This window comes from Vulpes vulpes, chromosome 12 (assembly GCF_048418805.1).
Source record: "Vulpes vulpes isolate BD-2025 chromosome 12, VulVul3, whole genome shotgun sequence".
NCBI classification, from domain to species: domain Eukaryota; kingdom Metazoa; phylum Chordata; class Mammalia; order Carnivora; family Canidae; genus Vulpes; species Vulpes vulpes.
The window spans coordinates 158126766-158153258 of NC_132791.1; the positions used below are offsets into that span (position 1 = coordinate 158126766).

At 50.0% G+C, this 26493-nt stretch overlaps 1 protein-coding gene across 34 annotated transcripts; it reads right to left on the reverse strand.

Annotated features, from left to right (window-relative positions):
• Positions 1-1003: 1003 nt before the first annotated feature.
• Positions 1004-25083, reverse strand: SLC35E2B (solute carrier family 35 member E2B). 34 transcript variants are annotated; one of them, XM_072730994.1, is made up of 13 exons: positions 24786-24834; positions 22648-22702; positions 22106-22221; positions 20425-20522; positions 19592-19767; positions 14294-14668; positions 13971-14106; positions 13451-13578; positions 11935-12055; positions 10124-10177; positions 9571-9643; positions 6867-7012; positions 1004-4000 (listed from the first exon to the last, which is right to left on the reverse strand). In XM_072730994.1, exons 6-13 carry the CDS (start codon positions 14613-14615, stop codon positions 3763-3765), a joined length of 1218 nt encoding a protein of 405 aa, XP_072587095.1. In that variant the 5' UTR covers positions 14616-14668; positions 19592-19767; positions 20425-20522; positions 22106-22221; positions 22648-22702; positions 24786-24834; the 3' UTR covers positions 1004-3762. The 34 variants fall into 34 exon arrangements, with proteins under 34 accessions (XP_072587095.1, XP_072587085.1, XP_072587092.1 ...); XM_072730984.1 differs by lacking the exon at positions 24786-24834 and adding an exon at positions 23192-23964; XM_072730991.1 differs by lacking the exon at positions 24786-24834 and adding an exon at positions 23776-23951.
• Between the last annotated feature and the right edge of the window lie 1410 nt (positions 25084-26493).

Consider the following 26493-nt stretch of genomic DNA (forward strand, 5'->3'; position numbering starts at 1 on the left):
TGCACACAGACTAGAAACAGCCAATAAGTATGTTTTACTCAAATGAAAAGGGGACGGGTGCGGACATTTGGGGTACCTGGCGGACTCCGTTGGAGCATGTGACTTCGTCTCGAGATTGTAGATTGAGCTCCACATTGGGTTTAGAGATTGCTTTAAAATAAAAATTTTAAAAATTTATTCATGAGACACGGCGGCGGGGGGCAGAGACCTAGAGGGAGAGGCAGGATTCATGCAGCGAGCCAGCCACGCCTTGAGGCAAAGACAGACGCTCAACCACTGAGCCGTCCAGGTGTCCCCCAAATAAAAATATTTTAAAAAGTGGTTTGGTTTTGTTTCAAACCAGTTAGAATAGCTTGCAATTCCGTTTGGAATCTGGGGAAGGATCCAGTGCCCATGAATCCCTGAATCGGAACCCTCAGGAAAACTGGAAGAAATTCTTCGGAGACAGCAAAGTCGAAAGGTTTCAACCAAGCAGCAGGGTCGTTAGCACAAGCTCACCCCTGCTCTTGGCTCCTCAGCCAGGACAGAGGGAAACAGGCAGATTCACCAGGGTAGCTGGGGCATTCTTTTTTATAAACTAAGGAAATGAAGAGGACCCAACCAGAGCATGTACAGATTTTGTGAAAGAATGAAGGCCTTAGTATGATGTTGGTCAAAGGCAAAAAAAGATTTTTATCTGCAATAATATCCTTGTTTAATTATTCAAACCCAGGGAAATCATGAAAATACTTTCAGGCCTTGGGAAAGCACATCACTCGGATGTAAAAACCCCCGTGGTACACATGTCAACCCTATTGGCCTGCCCAGAATCCACTGGTTCTGGGAAGAGCATTTTCAGGGGAGGTTACAAGCACAACTGCACTTGGCCGATGTTTTTTGTGCAGCATGTGACCGTTTCTGATTCACCATGTATATTTTTCTCAAATTAAAGACACATTTTGGATTGTGCAAGAATCTTCTCAGCTTCCCAGGGCAGATTATTTTAATGCTGATATACGGGAAATAATGACTTGGATTTTTTTTAATTTTTTATGCTCTTCAGTGGAAGTTTCATTGAAAGCCAGACATATGTACATCTCTAGATAGCGATGTAGGTAGCACATAACCTGACTTGAGACCTGTTTGAAGTGTTTTTTTGCAAAGGCACAGACAACAACCATAGACATAGTAGGAAATGACCAAGTAAGTGATGACACCCAGTGTCAATGTTGATACAAGCATGTCTTCAATGGTTCAATAAGAACATACTATAAACACTACTACATAGAGCTAATAAAAAACATATGTCTATACATTCATTCAACAAATGGCCAAGACAGGCCATGGGTTTTGTCTCCTGGCAGGACTGTCCTGGACATGCAGGATGTGGATGGCTTCAGGGCGGAGACCAGTCAATGGAAGAAGGAACATAAGCCTCAGGTGAGGGCAGCGCTGACCATAGCTTGTGTTCTGAGGCAATGTCTCAAAAGCAGTTTTGTTGGAAATTACCTCGTTTGGTAATACTTTAGAAAAAAATCTTCATTTTGTTTCTGATCCAAGAATCTGGAAAATCAAAACTAGCAGACAGCCACTTGTGAGAGGAGACAGGGCAGGTGACGTGCAGGGTGGTTGGTTCCATAGGAGACTTGGACCCAGGTCTCTCATGAGGCTCAGAAGCAGGTGCTGCCCATCTGGTTACACTCAAATAACCACATCCATGAGAGAGGCAACAGAAATCATCTTGCAACAGGATGACCGACCACAGATGTGATCTCTGCTCACATCGCATCAGTAGCTGGCCATGGAAGCCACATTCTCGAAGGGCAGGGGCAGGGCCCTGTGGAAGCTGTGCTTTCCCCTGGTCCTCACAGATCCACGCACATCCTGCCACCCCAGCTACCTCCAGCGAGTCCGCTTTGCTGTTGTTTTTGAAGGAAGCAGAGAGGAAAGGGGATAGAAACCTGGGGAAAGTCTCATTAGAAACAGCTTCATGGTGGAGGTAAGCTTGGTATGTAGGCGAGCACACACCTGCCTGTCCTCTAGACACAGGAAGTCAACTTCATAAAAAGGTTGTAGTTTTTTATTTGTTTTTGGTGGAAAATATGGGCATTGATTAAAAAAAAAAAGGTTGTAGTTTTAAAGGTCTAATTTTAACCCATCATCATGGCAAGCTTTTTCAAGTAGGCAGAAGTTAATGAGACGTGATTATTGCTCTTTGTGTCCAAGAGATTGATCTCTAGGAGGGCCTATTTTTACATTTTCCAGTCGAGAAGCCAACTGGAAAACCAGAGAAGAGATGATGGGAGCCAAGGACGTGAACAACAGGGAGAGGAAATCAGATGAGGGAGCCATTAGTGCCTGAGGCACTCGTGTTGGCTGGTTCACTCAGTGGGGGCAGGACTCAGAGACTATGTCCTCTGTCCTCCGTCCTTGAAGTCAGGCTGCAGGTGACATGCCCCAGTGCTTGAGCTTGGCACCATGGAGAGGTTGCAAAGCCTGGCTGGTAGCAGACTGCGCCTCAATCAGAAATCCCACCAGGATGTGAGATGAACAGAGTGAAGAGGGTAGGAGCCTGAACTCAACAGAGGACTCAGATACCCAGTGTGGTGGACTGTCTGTTCTGGGAGGTGGGAAGCAGGCCAAGCCAGGCGGCAGGTTCAGTGTGGGTTACCTGCCGTGGGGGATGCCTTCCAGAAGCCATCTGCTTCCTTCTTTAAAAACTTCACTGTCATTTTCAGTGCAGTGTGACAAAAACTGTGAACACTCCAAATATTCTTCCCAGCACTTCACTGTTCATTCATTCATGAGGGAAACCTTTAACACCCTTGTCCACAAGACAAAGTATGGTGTGGGCCCTGACTAGCTGGGTGATGGCAGGAGCACCTCTAGGTTACACACAGGGGCCCAAAAAACAAAAAGGAATGTCGGTATATCCCTGTCCTGAGTAAATGCCACATGTCTGTCCTCCACCTCTGGAACCAGCAATCACTACATTAGGGGTCCCTGACTGAAGGCCTGCCACAGGTAAGGGTTGGGACCCTCAGGAGGTAGGGGGCCTAGTGCAGCAGAGACCCTGGAAGGGGCGGGGCACCTTCCCTTCCACAAGTGGCCTTTCCCTAAGTGGTAGTGGATGTTGGGAGTTTTGGGGTGGAGAGAACACCTTGGGTGGGAGGGCAGGAAGGCAAGGGCCCAACAGCCTGCTGTCAGCAGCAGGGACCCTTATTACTGTGCCCTTCTGTTCCCTTTCCATTCTTTCCTGACTCTGTGGTCACTTAGCTGCTGTGGCCTCCAACCCAGGCAGGGGGCACCTTGGCCTGTATCAGCAGGGCAGTCTCCCCAGATGGTGGAAGGGCAGGGCATGCCTTCACTGGCCTCCAATGGCAAGCACCAAGCAGCAGGAATGGTGCATGTTGGCAGCTGTGGCTGTTACCCACAGAGGAACTAGGACCTGGGCTCGCTGCAGCCAGCTCTGCATGCTAGTGAGAGCGTGCAGAAGCCAGTTGTGCTCACCACAAGGTCAGCAGGAGGGGGTTTTCACATTACGTGGCCATGGCTCAGCAGCAGCTGGCTCTGGTCTCCACCCCAGGAAGCTGACATTTGGGATCCCTGTTCTAGTTCCCATTGGTTTTCACTGAAAACCCAAGAAAGGAGCAGGGAAGGCGGCACATCCCTCGGCCTCCTGCACCCCACTGGCCCAGGAGGCTGGATGTCCGTGTCAGCGAGGAGGACAGCAGCAGTGGGCGGCGCCTCGGGGCCCTGGGCACCTGCCGAGGCTTCCAGAGTTCAGTGGTGTGGTCTGGGGTCCTTGGAGGTCAGTGGCTCCCCTTCATCCTCTGGTGTCCGGCTGGTGGCCACTGCCAGGCTCTGCATGGCCTCCCGCTGGCGCTGCTTGGCTTTGTTGTAGAGCAGGACACCAGCTGTCACGAGGATGGTGCCGATGGCTGACAGGCTGGTGACTCTGTTGCCGAACACTATAATACTGAGCCAAATGGACAAGGCGTGCTTCACGGTGCTGGCGACACTGCAATGACAGGGGGTTACGGCCTGGGTTTGACCCACCTGCCCACCCACCTGCACAGCCTTGCTGGCTCCCTCCTCCTTTCTTTTTATTGGGAAAGGTGTCAAACAGAAGCAGGGACGGGTTATAATGAACAGCCATATTCCCATCATCTAGACTAAATATTTTGTTTTATATGCTTCATCCTTTTCTGAGACTGAACTTTTATTTTTTTATTTTTATTTTTTAAAGATTTTATTTATTTATTCATGAGAGAGAGAGAAAGAGAGAGAGAGAGAGAGAGAGAGAAAGGCAGACACAGGCCGAGGGAGAAGCAGGCTCCATGCAGGGAGCCGATGTGGGACTTGATCCCTGGTCTCTAGGATCACGCCCTGGACCGAAGGTGGCGCTAAACTGCTGAGCCATTTGGGCTGCCCCGAGATACCTTTTTTTTTTTTGAAATACTTTTAAGTAAACATTTGCCCCTAAATAGTTCAGCTTGCTGTCTAAAGAACAAGAGGACTGGGATCCCTGGGTGGCGCAGCGGTTTAGCGCCTGCCTTTGGCCCAGGGCGCGATCCCGGAGACCCGGGATCGAGTCCCACGTCGGGCTCCCGGTGCATGGAGCCTGCTTCTCCCTCTGCCTGTGTCTCTGCCTCTCTCTCTCTCTCTGTGACTATCATAAATAAATAAAAATTAAAAAAAAAAAGAACAAGAGGCCTCTGCAGATGGCTATAGTGCCCTTACTACAAGGGCAAGACCAACATGGGCCAGGAGGAGCTGGAATTGCCCCAGAGAGGCCACAGGGACAACACCCAGCCTCTCAAGGAGACTGTCTGATCAGTGAAAATAGCACCGTGCGAGTAAGGCAAAGACCCTATAAAAATGAAGTTAATATGAAATACATTGAACTGTTAACAGTGCTTGTGTCTGGGAATTGTGGACTACTTATGCTTTACTTTTTGTATTTTTCCAAACTTCCTATCATGAGTTAAGTATTGCTCTTATGATATGAATGAAATACACAAAAAAGCTATCTTCTGTAAAAAGAATTGGTTTTCTGCTTTTTGCCCTTTTTTGAACTATCACTAACAATTGCTGAAAAAGTTTTGGGATATTTGGAAATAATTCCTGGCCCCAAATGGTTACTAGGACTTGTGACAGAGACAGTTACTGCCATGGGCTTCAGGAGAACATAAAAATCAACATTCTTGCAGACCTTTCCCACTCAGGACCCAGGAAACAAGAGGACTACCTGAGTCCCAGGTCAGGGCACAGCACTGGCTCCAGGCCTGGACCTCCAGAATGCAGAACGTGACTGGTGCACCAGACAGCTGCTGCACTGACCCAGGCCAGACCAATGTGAGTAGGGAGGAGTGAGAGCTGCCCCAGAAAGGCCACAGGGAGACAGAGGTCTGACCGGCGAAGCCTGATGAGTGAGGCTTTCGAGCAGTGCAATTCAAGCCAGCCCACCAAGGTCTTCACAACTGCAGATACTTCCACTTCTCTGCCACCAGTTCAGAATCAGAAGTTTAAAAAAAAAAAAAAAAAAGGCCCCACTGACTTTCAAGACATGATGTGGCCAAAGCTGCTGAGGTTAGTTTCTAGGCCCACCGGTGACATGAGCACATGCTTTTCTGCTTGTTACTTAAAACTGCAGTCTTGAAATGGTGCTTTCATTAAACGCTTCCAGTTACAAAAATGAAGAGAAGCCGGTGAGGCCATTGGCTCACCTCTCAGTTTCCAGGGCTATGCCTCCAATATGGGAGCCTAAGATTGCCATATGGGAGCCATAGATAAAATTAGGAATTCAGTTCCTTGGGGCACCTGGCTGGTTCAGTCAGTTAAGCATCTGACTTTGGCTCCGGTCATGACCACAGGGTCCTGGGATCAAGCCTCATACTTGGCTCTCTGCTCAGCAAGGACTCTTGCTTCTCCCTCTGCCTCTCCTCTACTATTCCCCCTGCTTTTTTTTTTTTTTTTTGAAGATTTTATTTATTTATTCATGAGAGACACAGACAGAGAGGCAGAAACATAGACAGAGGGAGAAGCAGGCTTCATGCAGGGAGCCCGATATGGGAATTGATCCTGGGACCCCAGGATCACACCCTGAGCCACATGCAGAGGCTTAACCGCTGAGCCACCCAGGTGTTCCTACTGTTCCCTCTGCTTATTCGCTTGCGTGCTCTCTCTCTCTCAAATAAATAAATAAATAAATAAATAAATAAATAAATAAATAAATAAATAAAATCTTAAAAAAAAAAAAAAGAATTCAGTTGCTTACTGCATTCACCACACCACAGGTGCTCATGGCTCCCCCGCTGAGAAGCTGGAAGAAGAACATTCCAGCATCACAGGTAGTTGTACTGACATGCTAGTCCAGACAGAAAATATTCGAACCACTCTGGACAGTTTCCATGCTAATGTGTAGACTCCTTGTGGAAGCAGGTTCCCTAAAGATTTATGTCACGTGCTTCGCTGTATTTCAAATAGCACCAAAACAGCACAACCTAGTGATCACAAATTGAGGCCACGACCCTCACTTCAGCATCTGACAATCACAAATACCTTTTATAACAATACCTGGATTTAAATTCTTGTTCTTAAAAAAATTAAAAATAAAATAAAATATTTTTTTAAATTTATTTATGATAGTCACAGAGAGAGAGAGAGAGAGGCAGAGACACAGGCAGAGGGAGAAGCAGGCTCCATGCACCAGGAGCCCGATGTGGGATTTGATCCCGGGTCTCCAGGATTGCGCCCTGGGCCAAAGGCAGGCGCCAAACCGCTGCGCCACCCAGGGATCCCAAAATAAAATAAAATAAAATAAATCCTTGTTCTTTGCAAATTACCTGGACATGTTTCATCTCTCGGGAAGCTACTATGCTTACCTGAAAGTCACAGGGGAAATTTTACCCATGAGGGCATAGGCCGTGACACTCTGTAGGTGGAACAGAACACCATCCATCAGCAGCAACAACACGACATCCTGGCTGTAACTGAAGCTCTTCCCACTTCTGCCGATCACTGGCAAGTCCTATGTGCCAGAACAAAAACAATGCTCTGCTGGTGCCAGTCTTCCTTTCACTGCTCACCCACAGAAAAGAGTGGGGTTACAGGTACCTAGTAATCTGGGTAAACTGTTGTTGAGGAGTGCTCTGAAAATAGCCTTCTGGGGTGACAACCCAACAGCATCTACCAACATTCTAAACATGCATATACACATGGCCAATAAGCACACGAGAAGGTGCTTGACATCACTGATCATCGGGGAAATAAAAACCAACAGCACAACAGAAGACTATCTCACACCCATTAGGATGGCTACCACCAAAACTGAAAGAACAGAAATGACAAGTGCAGGCAAGATTGTAGGGCAGTTGGAGCCCTCGTGCACTGTTGGCAGGAAGGTAACATGGTGCTGCTACTTTGGAAAACAGTTTGGGGTCTTCAAAAAGTTAAACAGAGAACTACTGCAAAAACCAGCAACCCTACTTCTGGATATAAGCCCAAAAGAACTAAGCAGTGTCTTATTTGCATGCTCACATTCACAGCAGGACTTTTCACCAGAGCCAAAATGTGGAAGCAACCCAGGTATCCATTGATGGGTGGACAAACAGAACATGGCCCAACAACACAGGGAATGGTCCTCAGTCTTAAAAAGAAGGAAGTGCTGAGAACACCTGGATGGCTCAGTAGATGAGCGTCTGCCTTTGGCTCAGGGCATGATCCTGGAGTCCCGGGATCAAGTCCCACATTGGGCTTCCTGCATGAAGCCTGCTTCTCCCTCTGCTTGTGTCTCTGCCTCTCTCTGTGTGTCTCTCATGAATAAATAAAATCTTAAAAAGAAAAAATGAAGGAAGTGCTGACACCTGCTACGTGGATGGTCCTTGAGGACAACATGCTCAGTGCCATAAGCCAGTCCCCAGAGGACAAATCCCACAGGATTCTACTTGTCTGAAGGACTTGTATCCTACGGATCCAACTACAGTGTAGGTGCTGGAGGCTAGGCCGGGGGTGAAGGAGCTCAGAACTCAAATATGCCACTTTGGCATCAGGATTACTTTGGTCTGAAGACCCTTAAAAAACAGCAAGAGGAAAAAAAAAACCCAGCAAGAGCAAGAAGGGCTCTGACCTCCCTTTTTCTCCCCGAGAAGCAGGAGACAGGACCCCGTGGAGGACGCCCATGCAGTGGGAGGAAAGATATACATACACTCACTGCCAGAGACGGAGAGTTGGGCGGGCCCTGCTAATGTTGTCCCCATCTGCCTGCAGCCAGCATGCCACCGCCCTCCTGCAGTCCTCTCTCCCTGCTCAGCCTGCAGATGAGCACACAGGCTTGCTGTGCCCCTCCTCTGGATCTCGGATTCCTCGGGGCCCCCGTGTCATGTGAAGCTTATGTTAAATCAGTCTGGGGGCTCGTCCCCGCTTAATGGCCCCACCAGGGACCCTAACAGGGACAAGCAGAGTCTCGCCTCCCCCACGAGGGAAATGGGAAGCTACTGTTTCATGGGGACACGGTGAAAGTCTACAAACAGATGGTGATGGTGATTATACGACGATGTGGACATATTTGATGTACACTTTAAAATGGTTGGAATGGTGAATTTTATGTTTATGTACATTTTACCACAATAAAAATATTTTCAGGTATGCACATTCTTTCAATAAATTGTTCCAATTCCAAAAATGTATCCTACAGAAACAATCTCATCTGCTAACGACATAACACAAGAAACTCCTTGTTCTGTATGAAATACACCAAGCAGTCAGGTGTCTGTTGATGGGGCAGTGACAAATCAGGGCACAGCCACACTTCGGAGCACAAAGGATAAAACAGCCCAGTTCTGTTTGTGTTTAAAAAAAAAAAAAGATCTGCATATATATATACTTTTATAACACTAGTGGAATCATATTACATACATGTATATTTGAGTATGTTTCTAGCCATATAGACAGGTCTGGAAGGGAACTTTGTAGGAAGGAGTGGGTCCAGGAGAGATCAGGAGACAGACTTTCTTGTTTATATACTCCTGCCCGTTCATTGCTCTATAGCTAGGCACATGTTATTTTATTTTATTTATTTATTTTTTTTTGCACATGTTATTTTAAAATGGAAATAAACAGGGATCCCTGGGTGGCGCAGCGGTTTAGCACCTGCCTTTGGCCCAGGGCACGATCCTGGAGACCCGGGATCGAATTCCACGTCGGGCTCTCGGTGCATGGAGCCTGCTTCTCCCTCTGCCTATGTCTCTGCCTCTCTCTCTCTCTCTCTCTGTGACTATCATAAATAAAAAAAAAAAATAGAAATAAACAAGTCTAGAAACCCTCACACAAAAATTTCAGGAAACTCCCACAGCTACAGATTGGCCTCTACATGCACAAGCCCATGTCAGAGACCCGTACAAGGTTTGGCTTCCACTTTCTCTGCCTTTGCCTCAAGGGCACATTGCTGAAACTTTGTGAATGATGCAGCAAAGCCATGACACCAAGGAGCTATCCACATGACCTGGAAAGTTAAAGCATCCTGCTCCCAAGTCACTATCACTACAGGTAAACAGCAGCCCAGGCGCCAGGTGGTGTCCTGACACTCACCATAAAGAAGATCCAGGCGGGAACCAGCATGGCCACGGCTGCGGCACTGGTGTAGAACTGCAGCTCTGCCGCCCTGCAGGGGCAACACAGGGACCTGAGGGCCTCTCTCCATGGCAGAGGCCAGGCCTCCAGCAGGCAGCTCTAGAGTACCCAGTGCGTGATAAGTTTGTTTTGTCCTGGGGGACAGGGAGGGCCTGTGTGTGATGGCCAGTCTGCGTGGCTATCGCAGATTAAAAGGCAGCTGGAAACAGATGGGGTTTTTCTTCCAAGTTTCCGCAAAGTACTTTTATTTATTTATTCTTCAAAGTTTCTTTTCTTTTTTCTTTTAGTAATCTCTGCACCCAACATGGGGCTCAAACTCACACCCTGCAACCAACAGTCGCCTGCTCCTCTGACTGGGCCAGCCAAGCACCCCCTCCACAAAGTAGTTTTAAAAGCCATTTAAGCCCAAGCAGGAAAAGTGTCAGGTCTACGTGGATTCTGAAAGCCCAAAGGGCCAAAAGGTCCTCTCAGTCTTAAAAGTTGGGGAGTTTCATGGGCTAACAATACTTACGAGAACCTGTATTTGTCCCCGCTCAGGAGTTTTTTTGAAAAAACGTTTTGCAAACTAGAATAAAGAAAAGAAGAGGTTAGCTGGCGATGCAAGAAGTTAGCGTGGACCTCAAAGGGACCTCGTGTCTGCCTCCTCCTAAGCAATGATGGCCCTGCATGTCTGCTAGGAGCCAGGCCATGCTGGAGATATCCTGGGTGTTGTTTCACTGTGAGGGGGACTCCATGAATGGCCCCTTTTACAGAAGGGTAAACTGAGGTACTCAGAGATTGAGTGATGTGCCTGAGGTCACCCAGATCTTAGGGGTCAGAGAATCCTGACCTAAGTGCTGCATAAAACCTCACCTTGAGCCAAGAGTCCCCCAAAATCAGTAACTGCCACAGGCTGGGCCACCTGAGGACTCAACACGTGGAAGAAAGTGAACAAAACAGTCTAAGCTCATGAAGACACCAGTGAAAAAACAATGGACAAAATTCCTGAATGGAACAGACAAACCACAGGGGAAATACACATGTGGCCAACGAGAAAATGAAACAGCGCTTAGCTTCCTCAGGAACCAAAGGGCTTGTCACTTCCCCTAGGGACTCTGTTCTCTGGACTCTAGAAGCAAAGGTTTGTTTCATTTTGTTTTGATGCAAAAAACTTCATTGAGGACCAGAAAAGACTAAAGCCCTCACTAAGGAACTAGAAATCAAAACAATCTTGTGGGCAACCCTGGCAGCATGGCTCAAGGGCCCTTGTGGATGCTCACAGGCTCTGTCTCTCTGGTGGGCATTTACCCTGCACAGCGTCAGAAACTCCAATGGAGCTCATGTGAAGAGACACTCCCTGCACATGTAGACAAGGAGTCACTAATTTGCAGGAGGCAGTCATAAGGCCCAGGTTTCTGAGAGCCCCTGGTGCCAGTATGGGATGCTCACAGGACCACACAGAGGGAGCAGAGCCAGGCACAGGCCGAATGCATGATGAGGCTGTATTAGATTTCTAGGAGCTACAAACACAGGGGGAAAAAGCCGGAAGGAAATACATCTAAATGTCAAAAATGAAATTAAAGGTGACTTTTAAATTTTCACTTGGCCCTAGTATTGAAAACCTCAGGGCGAGCCTGTCTGACTTAAACAGGAAAGGCAATAATAAACACCCATGTGGCTGTTTCCTCTCTTTCCCAGAAACAGGAGACCTAGAAGCCATCACTACTTCTCAAAGAGTAGGGCTAGCCATGGCTTCAGCGTGGACCTCATCACCATGGCCTATACAGGATACAGAATGGCTGCTCTCAAGAATCCAAAGAGCAACCGAGAACGTAACATATGTCCCCTTCTGCTGCAGGACAAGGAACCTCCCAGGTGGTGCTTTTCGTCTGGCACTTGACACTGGCTGCCCCGGTGGGCACGGCCTCTCATGGCCCTGGCAAGGACCAGAAAGTGCCCCTTTGTTCTAGGCATCGGACGGCCTCTTCCCCTTTGTTTAGCTGAACGTAGAGGCATTTCCCCACAAGGGCATTTGGCATTTGTTAGTTAACCATGTCCCTGCAATGAGTCTTTTTATTTTTTATTTTTTTATTTTTTATTTTTTTTTAATGAGTCTTTTTAATATTAAGACCACATGTTGTCAAATTCTAGTTGTTGTTTTTTTTTTTTTTTTTTTTTTTGAGAAAAGGTTACCTTATTGGGATATGAGGCGTTTGGTATTTAGGAAAAGGCAGCATCAGATGTGTCCAGCTTTGAACTGTGAGATGTAATTCTGGGTTAATCTGAACTTAAATGTCCACCATCCCGATCACACCATGTGTCCCCATGCTCTTCCTGACTCACCAGTCCATGATGTTAGTGGACAATGCAGCCGAAAACCCCAGGACATTGAAGCTTATCTCTGTGGCCGTGCACAGTGCCAGGCCTCCCATGACAGGGATGAGGGAGAGATTGACCAGCAGCCCTAAAAAGGACAAAATACACAAAAGAGATGTGGTGGTCAGTATTCCTGCTGCAAAATCTCTTCTGGGCACCAAGGCCGTCTTCATACCCCTCATGGAAGCTGCTAATTCCACTTTCATTCAAAAACAAGCAGCTTCCGAGTCTTTACACTGGAGGGAAATTACAACACATCAACATCCATACCCGCAATAAGCTCGCCACCATCTCCCAGGCCTGTAGCCTTGTGAGGCCTTTCTCCATGAGGTGTGTCTGCTGGGTCCACAGGCAAGATGCATAAGCCGGGGGACCCTGAGCCCTGCCTGGCCGGGCATCACAGAAATTCGCTTGAGAATGAGGAGGGTGGACAAGCAGTCTCCAGACCAGTCTGTCCAAAAGGGGGAGCTAGGGGTGGGGGCAGTTTCATGGCCTGGTGTACGGAGTTCCCCACCACAATCTGCAATCTATGTGGAGATTACTTCTCTGCCTCATTCTGAAATCCAAGGAACAAACTCGACACAAAAGGTTAAAAATGTCATTGAGGGGCACCTGGGTGGCTCAGTGATTGAGTGTCTGCCTTTGGTTCAGGGCGTGATCCCGGGGTCCTGGGATCGAGTCCCACATTGGGCTCTTCATAGGAGCCTGCTTCTCCCTCTGCCCGTGTCTCTGCCTCTCTCTGTGTCTCTCATGAATAAATAAATAAAATCTTAAAAAAAAAATCTTTGTTAAAAAAATGTCCATTGAGCAGGACGGAACAGCACTCACTTTGGAAACAGGATACTGGGCCTCTGGTTGCTTCAATTTCAGATACTATTTAGTTTACTGTGAAATTCAAAGTAGACGAGGGAAAGAGCCTTCCATGTTAGAGTTCCACTCTGACCTTTGGAGACAATGGCCACCTCCTGGCACAGGACAGTGCTGTTCAGACCCAGGTCTTTAGGGAGCCACCAGCACACTGAGAAGCAGCCCCCAGGCCTATGCAGTTGCCAGGCTGAGAGCTGGAGGAAGGGAACCTGGCATGTTGAGCACTCTGCCTGTGAGCCCTGCCTCGGTTCTCTAGCATGTGGTCTTGTCCTCCAGCCCGCCAAAAATGTCTGTTTCATGATGGACTGTATGTGTGAAAACCCAGAGGAGGCTACAAGTGCCGTTTTGCCCTCAGGAAGGATTTGCTTTTGCAGTTGGGAGGTATCCATGGGTGTGGGCATGCTCAGGGCCCTGGGATAGAGTCCAAGGCTCTGCTGGGTGTCCCCCTGACAGGCCCCACATAGACTGCAGATTGTGGTGGGAGACTCCCTACACCAGGGCATGTTCACAAAACGTGAACCGTCCACCTTGGAGAGGTGAGCCCCAGCACTATGCTGTTGCTGAAAGAACCCCCTACCCAAGGGGGAAGAGGCGCTGGGGCCAGAGGAACACTCACCCGTGTACTCCCCCAGGATCATCCGGGACATAATCACAGTGAAAATGGGAGCAGAGCTCTTCACTGTCTCAGCAAATGAAACTGCCACGTTTTTCAGGCTGACCAGACCCAAAACCACTGTTGCAAACCTAAAAATAAGCCAAAAAGTGTCAGTGGGACAGAGGATCCAGCTGCCCACCCCCCTCCTTGCTTCCCCTGGGGAGTCCTAGGTGCACCCCTGCAAACTGTGGGGTGCTGCTCCATGTCCCCAGAGTGGCGGGCCCATTGAGATGAGGGGCGTCACTCTCAAAACATTATTAAATTAGATTCATGACTTCCAGAAAGAAATCTGATCGTGTTCAGATCCACAAAACCAATACATTTGTTGTCCTAAAATCCAGACAGCTCTTATGACTACATAAAGTCCACAACAGAAACATGCCTGTGATCACGTGGTTGTAGAGTCAGTCCACTGGCCTCCCACTCCTAGCGAGGCCAAGACATTCCATGCAACACACAACTGGAACATCAGATTCCTTACCTCATTAGACCCACAAACAGCATGATCATAATGAAATTGGGTGGATAAGAAAGGCGGGTTTTGTGTTGATATAAACAGCAAGGAACAAATATTTTAATGCATCCAATGAACGTAGTTGATAACATCTGCACCGCACCTGAAGGAGGGAGAGGAGAGCGTGTGAACTTCCTTCCTATAGTGTAGGCAGACGGAGCATGCGGTTCTGCACCCCAGACACATCCGACACCCCGACCCATAGCCCCTCCTTCCCAAGGACCAATTCATGTAACCAGCCCTGCCCTGCAAGTCCCAGGAGCCTGGAAGGTGGGCCCTGTGTTACCTACCTAGCATGCTGGGCTCCCCTTCTAGCAAGGACAGGATGTACTTGTTGAGAAAAAGGGTACAGAAGCTGAAGAAGAACCACAGCGTGAGGTACAGCAGAGCCCGTGAGCTCCACACGCCCAGGTCCGACTCTATGACCGTGGTCTCCGTGATGGTTATGGTGAGCACATTCTCCTCAGGGGCTCCCTCGCCCCTGGTGAAAACAATCTTCTCACTGCGGTGGCCAAAGAGAGACCCCCAGGCAAGGAGCGGCCTCCCCTTGGGCTTGTCCTCGGGGCCAGGGACCAGCTCTGCCAGTGCCAGTGATTTGGCTGAGGCCGACATGCTTGTCTCCTCAAGGCCAAGGGCATGAGTCAGGCTGATTCTGGGGTGAGGACCTGCAGGGACAGAGCATGGACCGTGACTTGCCCTCCCAAGCCATAAGGAAAGCGCAGTACTCACTGTGAACATCTTAACATCCTCAAAAGTTGTAACCACCAATTGAGTAACTGCAAACGTGGAATTTTGGCTTTCTTTTCACATCTGTGTGAAAGCATCCTGTGCTGGGAGCAAGGACCCCAACGGCAACCATCTCCACTGCCTGAGGTGCTGAGAACCACAGCCTCCACCAGCTGCCCTTCCCCACCTGCCCGCTGTCTGCAGACCCCAGGATGCCCCCCTGCAGGCCGCCGAACCTCCAGGCTCCTGAGGCCACCCCAGGGGCTGCACACCTTTCCACTGGTTCCCAGAGGAGAGGCCACACCCAGGCCGCCGGTGGGTCTTGGTGCCAAATGGATACCCTTGCTGCTCTCCCGTGCCCTTACCTGACTGTTCATATACACATATATTTTTAAAGATTTTATTTATTTATTCATGAGAGACACAGAGAGAGGCAGAGACACAGGCAGAGACAGAAGCAGGCTTCCCCTGGGGAGCCCGATATGAGACTCGATCCCAGGACCCTGGGACAATGAAGTGAGCAGAAGACAGGTGCTCAACTGCTGAGCTACCCAGGCACCCTGACTGTTCATATATTAACCAGTTTTATTTGTTTCCACCTGAAATTGATCATTTTTCTCACAGTATCTTGTTCTTTTTTAACTAAAAAAAAAATTTTTTTTTTTACAGTAATCTCGACACCTAACATAGGGCTCAAACTCATGGTCTCAGGATCAGGAGTCGTATGCTCTTTCAACCAGGCTGGCTAGGGGGCCCCTGTGTTTTGTTCTTTCCTGATCTTTTGGTTCCTTCTTACATCTTCTGTTCTATGTTCTCTGACAGTTCCTTACCCGAGACCTTAGCAGCACCACCCTGATTCTCTGTGTGTCAGTGGGCTCCAGCCCCGGGGGTCACATGACAATCACTTCTAGCAGATCACGTTGTGTGGGGCCACTGTCTGCCCTGGGCCCAGGGTGAGGGTTTGGGGTCCGCCTCTGTCACATGTCCTAAAAGTGTCTACTTTCTAGACAAAACCTGCAGCATACCAAACCCCTAGCGACTGGTCTCAGACCTGTGGTAGCAGCTTCTCAAGTGAGCCTCCGTCCTCTTTCCTAAGATCACAGGCTTAGTCAGATCCAGCTTCTCCCATGGAGGCCAGGCAAGTCCTCTGTGACAACTGCCTGCCCCCATCTCAGGAGGGCCAGAGTTCCACCTCCTTCCCCAGTGACTTCAAACCTGAGTCCCCAGCAAGCCTCCTGTTCCCACAGCTTCTGACGTCTGTGGGCTTCCTCTTGCCCATGATACATCTAAAAGATCTCCAGGGATCCCTGGGTGGCACAGCGGCTTGGCGCCTGCCTTTGGCCCAGGGCGTGATCCTGGAGACCCCGGATCGAATCCCACGTTGGGCTCCCGGTGCATGGAGCCTGCTTCTCCATCTGCCTGTGTCTCTGCCTCTCTCTCTCTCTCTCTGTGACTATCATAAATAAATAAAAATTTTAAAAAAATGTTTAAAAAAAAAAAGAATCTCCATCACACTGCATCCCTGACTCCACGGTGTAGCATGAGGCATCCAGGTGCTAAGCTGGCTGCACCACTAGCAGGGGCTTGGCAGCTCCTCTCTTGTAGGCTGGCACCTCCAGCAGGACCTCCCTTGGCAGCTCAGCCTGCCCGCTCTGCTGCTCTGCTGTTCATCTTTTTTTTTTAAGATTTTATTTATTCATGAGAGATACACAGAGAGAGAGAGAGAGAGGTGCAGAGACACAGGCAGAGGGAGAAGCAGGCTCCATGCAGGGAGCCTGATGTGGGACTCTATCCTGGGTCTCCAGGATCAGGCCCTGGGCTGAAGGTGGCGCTAAACCGCTGAGTCACCTGGGCTGCCCTCTGATGTTCATCTGCAGACAAGTGCCCAAAAGCTCCTCAAGCTTAAGACTTTGGATTGTTTTGTTTTTAACAATTTTTTTAAAGATTTTATTTTTTAAATTTATTTATTCATGAGAGACAGAGAGAGAGAGAGGCAGAGAGATAGGCCGAGGGAGAAGCAGGCTTCATGCCGGAAACCTGATGTGGGACTTGATCCCAGGACTCCGGGATCGCGCCCTGAGTCAAAGGCAGATGCTCAACCGGTGTCCACCCAGGTGTCCCATGTTTTTAACAATTTTATTGATTTATTCATGAGACACACAGAAAGAGACAGAGACACAGACAGAGAGAGAAGCAGGCTCCCCACAAGGGGCCTGATGCAGGACTCGATCCCAGGACCCCAGGATCACTACTGAGCCAAAGGCAGGTGCTCAACCACTGAGCCACCCAGGTGGCAGGTGCCCCAAACCTAAGACTCATTTTCCCCACGTCCAAAAGTTGGTTCCTATCCCCCAGGCACAGGTGGCACCAGAGACTCGGCCATCCTCCCCCGACCATGCCTTGACCCCCAATGTCGGTCCTTCTGTCCACCATAATCTCAGCACCACAGGCCCCAGCAAGCACCCGCATCTAGCCCAGGCTGCCTACATGCATCCCAACTGTGGCTGTACCAGAACAGCCTTCCCAGAATGTGTGACCTGGTCCCTATGGGGTGTGCCTGGCCCTTCCTTCCATGGGCTCCTCTTGAGCACGAGCTCCTCTTGAGCCTCCTCTTGAGCACGAGCTCCTCAACGTCTCAGGACACTGACAATGCCCAGCTCCACTGCAGTGCCCCTGTTCTGCCTCCTCTTCTCCAGCCCAGTCCCACAGTTTTGTTCAGGGTTATTGAGGTGCTCTGTGGGTTCCGTCACTAAATGTTCCAGGCTGAAAACACCCAGCAGCACAAATGCAAGCAGGTTCCAGACCTAATTGGTGTGGATGTGACCCTTCAAGAGTCTCTGCGAATGGCAAGAAACAATAAAAGAAGAGATGACCCACAGGGTGCATGGCTGAGGCTGGCTGTAGAGACAGAGCTGGTGGTTCTAGGGGATCCATGAGCCCTTCAAGCATGCTCACATCTTTGCCTGGGGATGGGGTTTAATGTAGCATTTCTTTCTTTCTTTACTTTTTTCTAAGGTTTATTTATTTGAGAGAGAATGCAAGCACATGGTGGGGGAGGGGCAGAGGGAGAGGGAGAAACATACTCCTCGCAGAGCATGAAGCCCAATGCTGGGCTCATCCCAGGACCTCGAGGTCATAACCTGAGCTGAAATCAGGAGTCGGAGGCTTAGCTGACTGAGCACCTCAAGTGCCCCTAGCATTTTTGTTAGTAGCAAAACACAGCCTAAATGTCTACTGCGGCAGAAACAGATCATAGCACATCTGTGAGGCCAAGGCCTATAGCAGCTGGATGTGGGGATCTGCCATGAGAGCCAATAAGGAAATCTTAAAGCTGCTGGAGGTCTGAAATGATAAGACCAAGCAGTAGAAGCAAATATTCAACATGTTTCCCCATAAGGCTGTTAAACATGCCAAAACCCCAATATTATTTTGAAATGAAGATAGAAAAGGTTCTGAAAAAGAGTGGGGAGCAGGGAACTCAGGTTCAGGTTCATGGGGTGGGGGAGACGGCAAGGATGGGACTCGAGGGAAAGCAAAGGGCATGCAGGTGTGTAGGGAGGCAGCATACTATTTTCTAAACTCTTCTATAAGCTCAAGATTTCCATGTGGAAAAGAGCCCCATGCACCTTGAAGAGCTCTCGTCAACAGGAGTAGCATCTTCCAGGTGCTACTGGAAGGGTTCCCAAGCCCCAGCAGCTGCTGACACCATGCTTCCATGCTTGTTCAGGCCAGAGCCCATTGGTGAGAACCAAGCAGGGAAGCTGTATGGTGAGGGGAAGGCAGGGCTCACAGCACCTTCTAGCAGACCTAATTTGCCTGCCCGCCCCCAGATCCCCAGATCTGAAGCTTGCTGTCCAGCCCTGTAGACCCACCTTCAGAGGGTGAGGGCCTCTCTTGGTAACTGGGGGTGGCTACCCTCACCATCTGCTCCTTGGTGCCTGGGAGCTTCCTCTTCCTGTGTGCGAGAGGTTGCACTTTCCCTTCCTCCCATACACACAGAGGCTACCATCAGGTGCTGGGGCCCCAGCAGCCACCACACCAGTTGCTCCCATCCCCCATGTCCATAACAGGGCTCAGGAAGCCCAGGATAGATGCTTGGGCCACCAAGAAATGCTCACCTTCCAGTGAACAATCTTCCCGTGACCATCAACATCTTCACAGGCAGCCTACCCAGCCCAGTGATGAGCCAACGTGACAACCGGGCACAGAGACAGGCAGATCCCCGGCCTCATGTCCAGCCAGAGTAACTGAGGGGCAGGAGCCCTCCAAGTGTGCATGGTTCCCACACCAAGTCCAAATATGAAAACCAGGTCTGGAGCCGTCCAAAGCATGACAGACACTGGGTCTGCCTCTATCCTTCACATCAAGACTTATCAGTCACACCAGGATTCCCAACTGCTTCCTTGCTTTGTTTGGTGAGATAGAAGCCCATGGAGGTTGGGGAGAGAAGCAAGAAAGCAAGAATGTCAAGGGGCTCAGCCAGGAGAGTGACAGCACTCAGACTCCTCCAGGGACTGGGGTTAGGGGGTGGAAATAGGCCTTGGTCTGCAGAGAAAGCAGGGACTGAAGATCACAGAGAGGACAGGCAGGAGACCAGGAGACTCTTCTCTGAAAGATTCAACAGGCAAAGGACAGATTTTGAGTATGGAAATCATGACCCCCAGGAGAGGCCTGGACAGAGAATGCAGCTGGGAGAAGAGCAAGACAAGGAACTAGAGGAAGGGGCTGGAAGGAGGCCAGAGGAGGAGGTAGCAGGTCCCAGGAAGGGGGGTACCAGAGACACGAAGCACCCAGCCACAGGGAGATGTCATCAAAAAGGGCCTTTGGAAATCAGGTGTAGGATAGCAGAAGCGAAATCTCACCAGAGGCTCTGAGGAAGCTCCAACTCAGGACAGGATCCCCTAGTAGCAGCCGGGGGTACTTGAGGCAGGTGGGCCATGAACCTGGACCTGCTCTCTGGGTCCTGCTCCCAGTCACACCCGTAGTCTGGTGCCAGGAGAAGCAATTAGCTCTGGAGAAAATCCTGCTCAGTTCAGGCCTGAAGATCAATGGATAGGGATCAAAGATCAAAGATTACCTGCTGAGAAGGGCTGCCAGTGGGGGAGGGGCAGTTGCCTGGCGCTCCAGGGAGGCGCAGACAAGCCAAGGGCAGCAGAGTGACAGGACACCATGCACCCAAGATGCCAGGAGGGATGAATGTCCAGAGAGGAGTCGCCCGATTGCAGGGCTGAAAAAAGGATGTGTTTGCATCCAAACTGCTCCCTTTCAGGTGCTATTTAATCAGAGGGGAGAGGCATGACTTTTTAGCCCAAGACACTGGCAGACATCGCCCAAAGCTGAAATCACTAGAGACAGAGAGACATCATGTTTGTCCTGATCCAAGGCACTAAAGGAGAACCTGGCACTGCTGTGGTTTTCATGCCACAGACACATGACCGAAAATCTAGTCGAGAAAATATGTCAGACAAACCCAAAAGTCCTCAGGTCACAAAGTCAAGAAGTCAAGAACCGGCAAAGACCACTGGAACACAGCCACTGAATGCAATGTGGGATAGCACCCAGACAGGAGCGCACACCAGAGAACGGATGTCAGTGGCAAGCTGGCCATAGTTGAACACAGTCTGCAGGTTAAGTGGTAGTTTTGTATGGATATTTAGATGGGAACAATGCACCGGTAATACTTAGTAAATCTCACTGAAGTCATGGAGGACATCAGGAGGGGAGCTGGGAGAAGAGCAGGTACAGTTGTTTCTTCTGTAAGTCTACAAGTTCCTCAAAATAAGTTTGAAAAATCTGAAATACAAAACATCTCAATTAATGGGTTACACAGACACGACAGAGCTGAAAAAAGTTACTGCGTTCGAAGAAACGAAAAATGTCTGAGGAAATTATCTGGAATGCAGCACAGAGACTGAAATCAAAATAATACAGTGACGGTAACCCAAGTATGGAGAAAAAATAAGCATGAAAGGGACGCCTGGGTAGCTCGATGGTGGAGGGCCTGCCTTCAGCCCAGGGCGTGATCCTGGAGACCCGGGATCGAGTCCCACATAGGGCTTCCTGCATGAAGCCTGCTTGTCCCTTTGCCTATGTCTCTGCCTCTCTCTCTCTCTCTCACATGAAAAAATAAATAAAATCTTAAAAAAAAAATAAGCATGAAAGTTCCAGCAGAGAAAACCAGGGAAGACAAGCAATTTAAAGAGATGAAGCAGGGGTGCTCAGCTAGCTTGGTCAGGGATTGTGTGGCTCTTGGTTTCAGGGTAATGAGTTTGAGCCCCACACTGGTGTAGAGATGACTAAAAATAAATAAATAAGGGATGCCTGGGTGGCTCAGTGGTTGAGTGTCTGCCTTTGACTCAGCGTGATCCTGGAGTCCTGGGATCAAGTCCCGCATCGGGTTTCCTACATGGAGCCTACTTTTCCCTGTGTCTCTGCCTCTCTCTCTCTCTGTCTCTCATGAATAAATAAATAAAATCTTTTAAAAATAAAATAAAATCACATTGAACAACAATAAACGTGAGGAAGATAAGCCCAAGCCCAAGGAGACTGGTGACAGGGCAGGAAGGGGATCGGAGAGGGAATATGAGCAGACAACAGTTCTCAAATACATCTGTTCAGACAGTTATGACTTCTGGAACTATATTAATGTTCTACATGCTTAAAAAACAAAAATAACCCAACTCAATAAAATTTCTGAAGTGCGATACAAACAGAGGTGAACCAAACCACAAACCAAATAAATGACATAGTCACAGTGAAGACAGCAGACAAAGAACCCACCCGTGTACCTTCTGAACAGAATATTCTCCAGAGAGATCCAGGGGCAGTGTGAAAGAGAAAGTCAATAATGATGGCGCAAGGTTAGAACCTACCGAATAAAACAAGTACCCAAACATCCAGTGATAAATGGGTTAGAGAAGAAAGCTCTTCCTTCCACTACAAAATCAACAGACTGATGTAGAAGGGAGGGTACAATTAGATAATCACCACCGGGCAGCCTACACCATGATCCTGCAAACCACTGCATCCTAAAGAACATCCCCTGCGGATAGTCCAGCCCGTGTGCACCACAAGACACCAGTAAGAGCATCTGCAGCAGAAACCCAGCTATCTATTCACAGGAGGACGGACACGTCAGGCAGGGAATTTTCATACAATGTGACATCAGACAACAGTAAAAACGAGTAACATATAGCAATATACAAATGGAGATGACACAAAGGTCTCAACATGGATCAAATGAAATCAGGTTTATAATCAGCCGTTAGCCCGGAGTTTAAGCTTGGAACGGTACAGCTGCTCCAGGATCCAATGCTGGGCAGCACACACGAAAAGCTGCAGGCCAGATGGTCCTGAGCTCAAAGGGTCACACTCACCAAAGTCCTGGTGGGGTCACAAATGCCTTCCTGGACTCCAGCTCCCGTGTTTCCACAGCCTCTTCTTTCTTGGACCATGTGATTCAAGTTGCTTTCAGAGAGAAGCAATTCTTGTCCTGCAAAAACTAAAGGTCAGCGGCCTTCATCTGACAAGAAAGAATTGGCTTTAAGAGCCAACAGTAGATTTCAAGTCTGCCTGGAAACAGGGTGGAGCATTGGCTACCCCCATGTCACTGGTGATAAAGGTCTGAGTGATCTCCCTCTCAGATAGTATCACAAACAAGAACTAAGGCATAACGTTTTCTGACCAGCATGGAGTAGGTGGCTAATAAATCATCTTTACTCATCCAGGGAGCAGCTCTTGACTGCTCTCCTGCCCAGAGCTGTCCTCAGAATGTGCACACATGACATCTTGACTTTAAGTGCCCCACTACCTAACATGTCCTAAACAGGTGTGGGGAGGTAGGGGGACTGGAACTCTGTTCAACTTTTGTAGTGAGGGGCTCAGGGACAGGAAGGGGCCTGGGCTCTGCTGCTGCTACCTGCTAGTGTCACCGTGGAACATTCACCACTGAAGAAACGTTCGGCTGGAGGTTGCTGAAAATAAAGACATTGATGTTTCCCCAGCCAATTTTGCAGAGTCCTAAATTCCAAGGCTCATCAGCCTGAGAATAAAAATTCCTGTTCTAGAACAAACAACTCAAGATGTTCTCAAACACATGGTAAGGAAATCTAGATTGGTTCAAATTGTCAGCAGGGCATTTTAGATAAAATTTACTGAAAGTCTACAAGTTTTATACACTATAATTTAAAAATTCCATTTTTGGAGGGGCACCTGGGTGGCTCAGTGGTGGAGCATCTGCCCTTGGCTCAGGTCGTGATCATGGAGTTCTGGGATTGAGTCCCACATCGGGCTCCCTGCATGGAGCCTGCTTCTCCCTCTGCCTGTCTGCCTCTCTCTCTGTGTCTCTCATGAAAAAATAAATCTAAATAAATAAATAAATAAATAAATAAATAACTTCATCTCTGAGAAATCTGTCCTAAAGAAACAATTTAACAAAGGTCATGCTGGCCCTTTGTACCTACCGGAATAGACAGATAGTCTTGTTTTTATCACTGAAAAGCTGAACACTATCTGAGTATCCAATGGAGTATGTATATAATAAACACTGGCCTATTACCGAGGTGACATAATGTAGCTCGACAAGTTTTGAAAAAAAAAAAAATTGTCATAAAGTGAGAGCAGAGTTCTTAGACCTTTGCACGATGTGCCCCAATTTAAGAAGCACACAAGATTCAGAGGAACCGGCAACTCTGACAGGCGTAGTCCCACGTTCATTAAAATCCTGGTTTGCTTCTCTACACTTTGTAATTTGTTTACATTGCAAGTGGATTTGTCTCATCTAAAATCCTTTCTATTCCGCTCTTAATGCCCATTCTCATGCTGTTTAATACGCTTTCATTCTGCTTTAAAATGTTACTTGCAAATTCAAATATTTTCGGTAAAGTACATTCCACTCCATTAAAAAAGCCAAACTTTAAAGAAGCCACTGAACAAAGACGGCACGTCTAAGCAGGCTCCCCCTTCACAGCAGCAGTGAGCGACGCGGGGCAGGGGGCCTGGTGGCCGCGGCCGGTACACCCAGCGGCGTCGCCGGAGCCCGACTCACGGACGGTCTTGGGCAGCCTGGCATCTCGGCCACTGCACGGCGGTCAGCTTCCCGCGGCAGGACATTCGTGCGCGACGGCACAGCGGGCCCCAGGGCGGACGCAGCATCGGCCACCCGGCTCCGCTCTAGGCCGTGCCCCCAGCGCTGCCCCCACCCCGCTGGGCCCCGGCGGCCAGGAAGGGCGGGCGCGCCCTCGGGCCAGCGAGGCTACCGCTGGAGGTGGGCGGAGCAAGCGCGTGGGAGGAGGCGGGCGGGGCCGGGCGAGGGCGCTGGGGTGGGCCAGGGGGCTTCTCAGAGGAGGGGGCCGGGAGCCGGACGGCCGGGCTTAGGGCCGCAGCGCGTGCGGCAGCTACTGGAGGCAACCTGACCGCTTCTTTTATTGAGCGTTTTCCGGGCCGACTGGCCACCACCCCGAGACAATGACCCAGCCTGGGGGCTCCCCGCGGCCAGAGCGGCCCCCCGCGTTCCGGGCCCTGCTCTGCAGAGGGGGATGCGGGGCTCCGGGGCGCCCGCCGGGCCCCTCCACCCACCGGTCGCAGCGGGGCCGCGGGACCACAGCGGCGCGGGGTCTCCGTGCGCATCCGGGCGCACACGCCCGGGGCCTCCGCCCGCGAGCCTGGACGACGCGCGCCCACCCCGGGGCCTCGGGGCCTGCTCACCGGCCGGCCTCGAGGACCGGGCCGCCGGACTCTGGGGAGGGCCGAGCTCCCCGGGCACGGCGGGCGGGGGGCGCGGCGCCCTCCACACACGGGGCGACCCCGCCCCACGGCGGGGCCTTAAGGGCGCGCAGCATTTAAGGTGGGCTGCGGGCCGCGGGCCGGAGAGCGCGGCGTCCGGGTACAGACGGGGCGCGCGGATCGCGGCCTTGGGGTCGGGGTGGGCGGGCTGCGACGCCCCGAGGGCTCTGCACACGGCTGAGGCGCGGGCGGGGCCGTTTCGCGTGCGCCGGGAAGCCCCGAGCAGACCCTTCTGTCCCGTAGGCAGCGGAGGCCGGGCGGGCAGCGCCTCACCATGGGGCGGCCATCGTCCCTCCGCCCCGCTCTACGCGACCGCCGGGCCGGGGGAGGACGGATGCCACCGACCGGAAGCGACGCGCCGGAAGTGACGCCTCCAGAGCCGCCGCCGCGCCTGGGGCCCGGCTTCTCGGACTTCTGAGCACCTGAGCTCCCCTGCCGCCGCCCCGGAACTGGGGGCGAGGCCTGGTGCCGGGCCACAGCGCCCCGGAACCCACCACCGCGGCCCAGACGGGGGTGTGTGTGCGCACACGTACACTGGCCTCTAATTCCCCTGGGGACCACTGGGCCGGCCTTGACTTGGAGGGATGGGCCAGGAAATCCAGGCCAACCAGGCCAACTTTCTTTTTTCTTTTTAAAGATACAATTTATTTAGTTGAGAGCACAAGCAGGGGAGGGGCAGAGGGAGAGAGAGAAGCAGGAAGCCCCACCGTGCGGGGTGGGGGGGGCTCAGTCCCAGGACCCTGGGATCAGGACCAGTAAGCCACCCACGCGTCCCTCACTTGTTTTTCTTTACAGCGATTTATTTTTTCTTTTCTTTACAGAGATTTAAAATTAGTACTTCAGACTAGTTAGCAGACAGTGCTCTCAGGTTGGGCTTTTCCTAGGCTCTTCCACAGGGTGGGCCAAGCCTGGCAGGGAGCCCCCAGGGCTGCCCAGGAGCCCCACCAAAGGTGAAAAATGAGAAAGGAAAGCAGCAAAAGCCAACTTACTGAACATGGCTACCTCAGAACATAATAATATGATGCTGTCTTCATCATCCCTTAAGTATTTAGAAGGGCTTCATCCATCTAAACAAAAGTTCACAAAATAGGTTTTTCTGGGGATCCCTGGGTGGCTCAGTGGTTCGGTGCCTGCCTTTGGCCCAGGGCGTGATCCTGGAGTCCAGGGATCGAGTCCTGCGTGGGGCTCCCGGCATGGAGCCTGCTTCTCCCTCTTCCTGTGTCTCTGCCTCTCTATGTCTATCATGAATAAATAAATAAAATCTTTTTTTTTTTAAAGTTTTTTCTTCTTTGCACAAAACCCTGAGATACTTTATGACTGCCCTGTGGTCTTGAGTTTTGAGAGTGAGTTGTTTATAGCCAGATAATTTCAAAAGCAAATTCATAAAAATTCAACATTCTTACAGCAAAATCTTTCTTATGTTTCATCTGGGGACACAGTTTTGAAATGGTATCATGTGAGCCTAGGACCTTTCCCTCTCTTCTGGGCTTCCAGCTGGCCTCCAGCCACTGCCTGAGAAAGCCTTTGTTCCACCCACACATTCCAGAATTGGTGTCTTGTCCCTTTCTCTGTCTTGTCAACAATTATTTCTAAATATTCAAATGAAACATTGCTGTCTATTAAGGTGGTGTGAGTAATATCACCACTGGGCCGTGTCTGAGTTTCATTCATGATGGGTGCCACACAAGTGGATCCGTGTCTTTTTATCTGTATGTGTTGGAGTTCCAACTTCTTCCTTTGACTGGATTCCAGGAAGCAGAATTTTGGAGGAAAGAATATAGACTGGTCAGGATTGTCCATACTCTGCTCAGTTTCAAATGGGGTAATTTAAATAATGCTTCTGATTTGCACACCCAAGATTCCAGTGTAGACCCCATTGTAGATATGAATCAGGATGCAGTCCTTGAAGGAGGAGACCTGACCAACAAAGAGACTGAGTTTGAGGTTCCCCTGAATCCTGCCTGTGAAGCTCTAGCTGGGG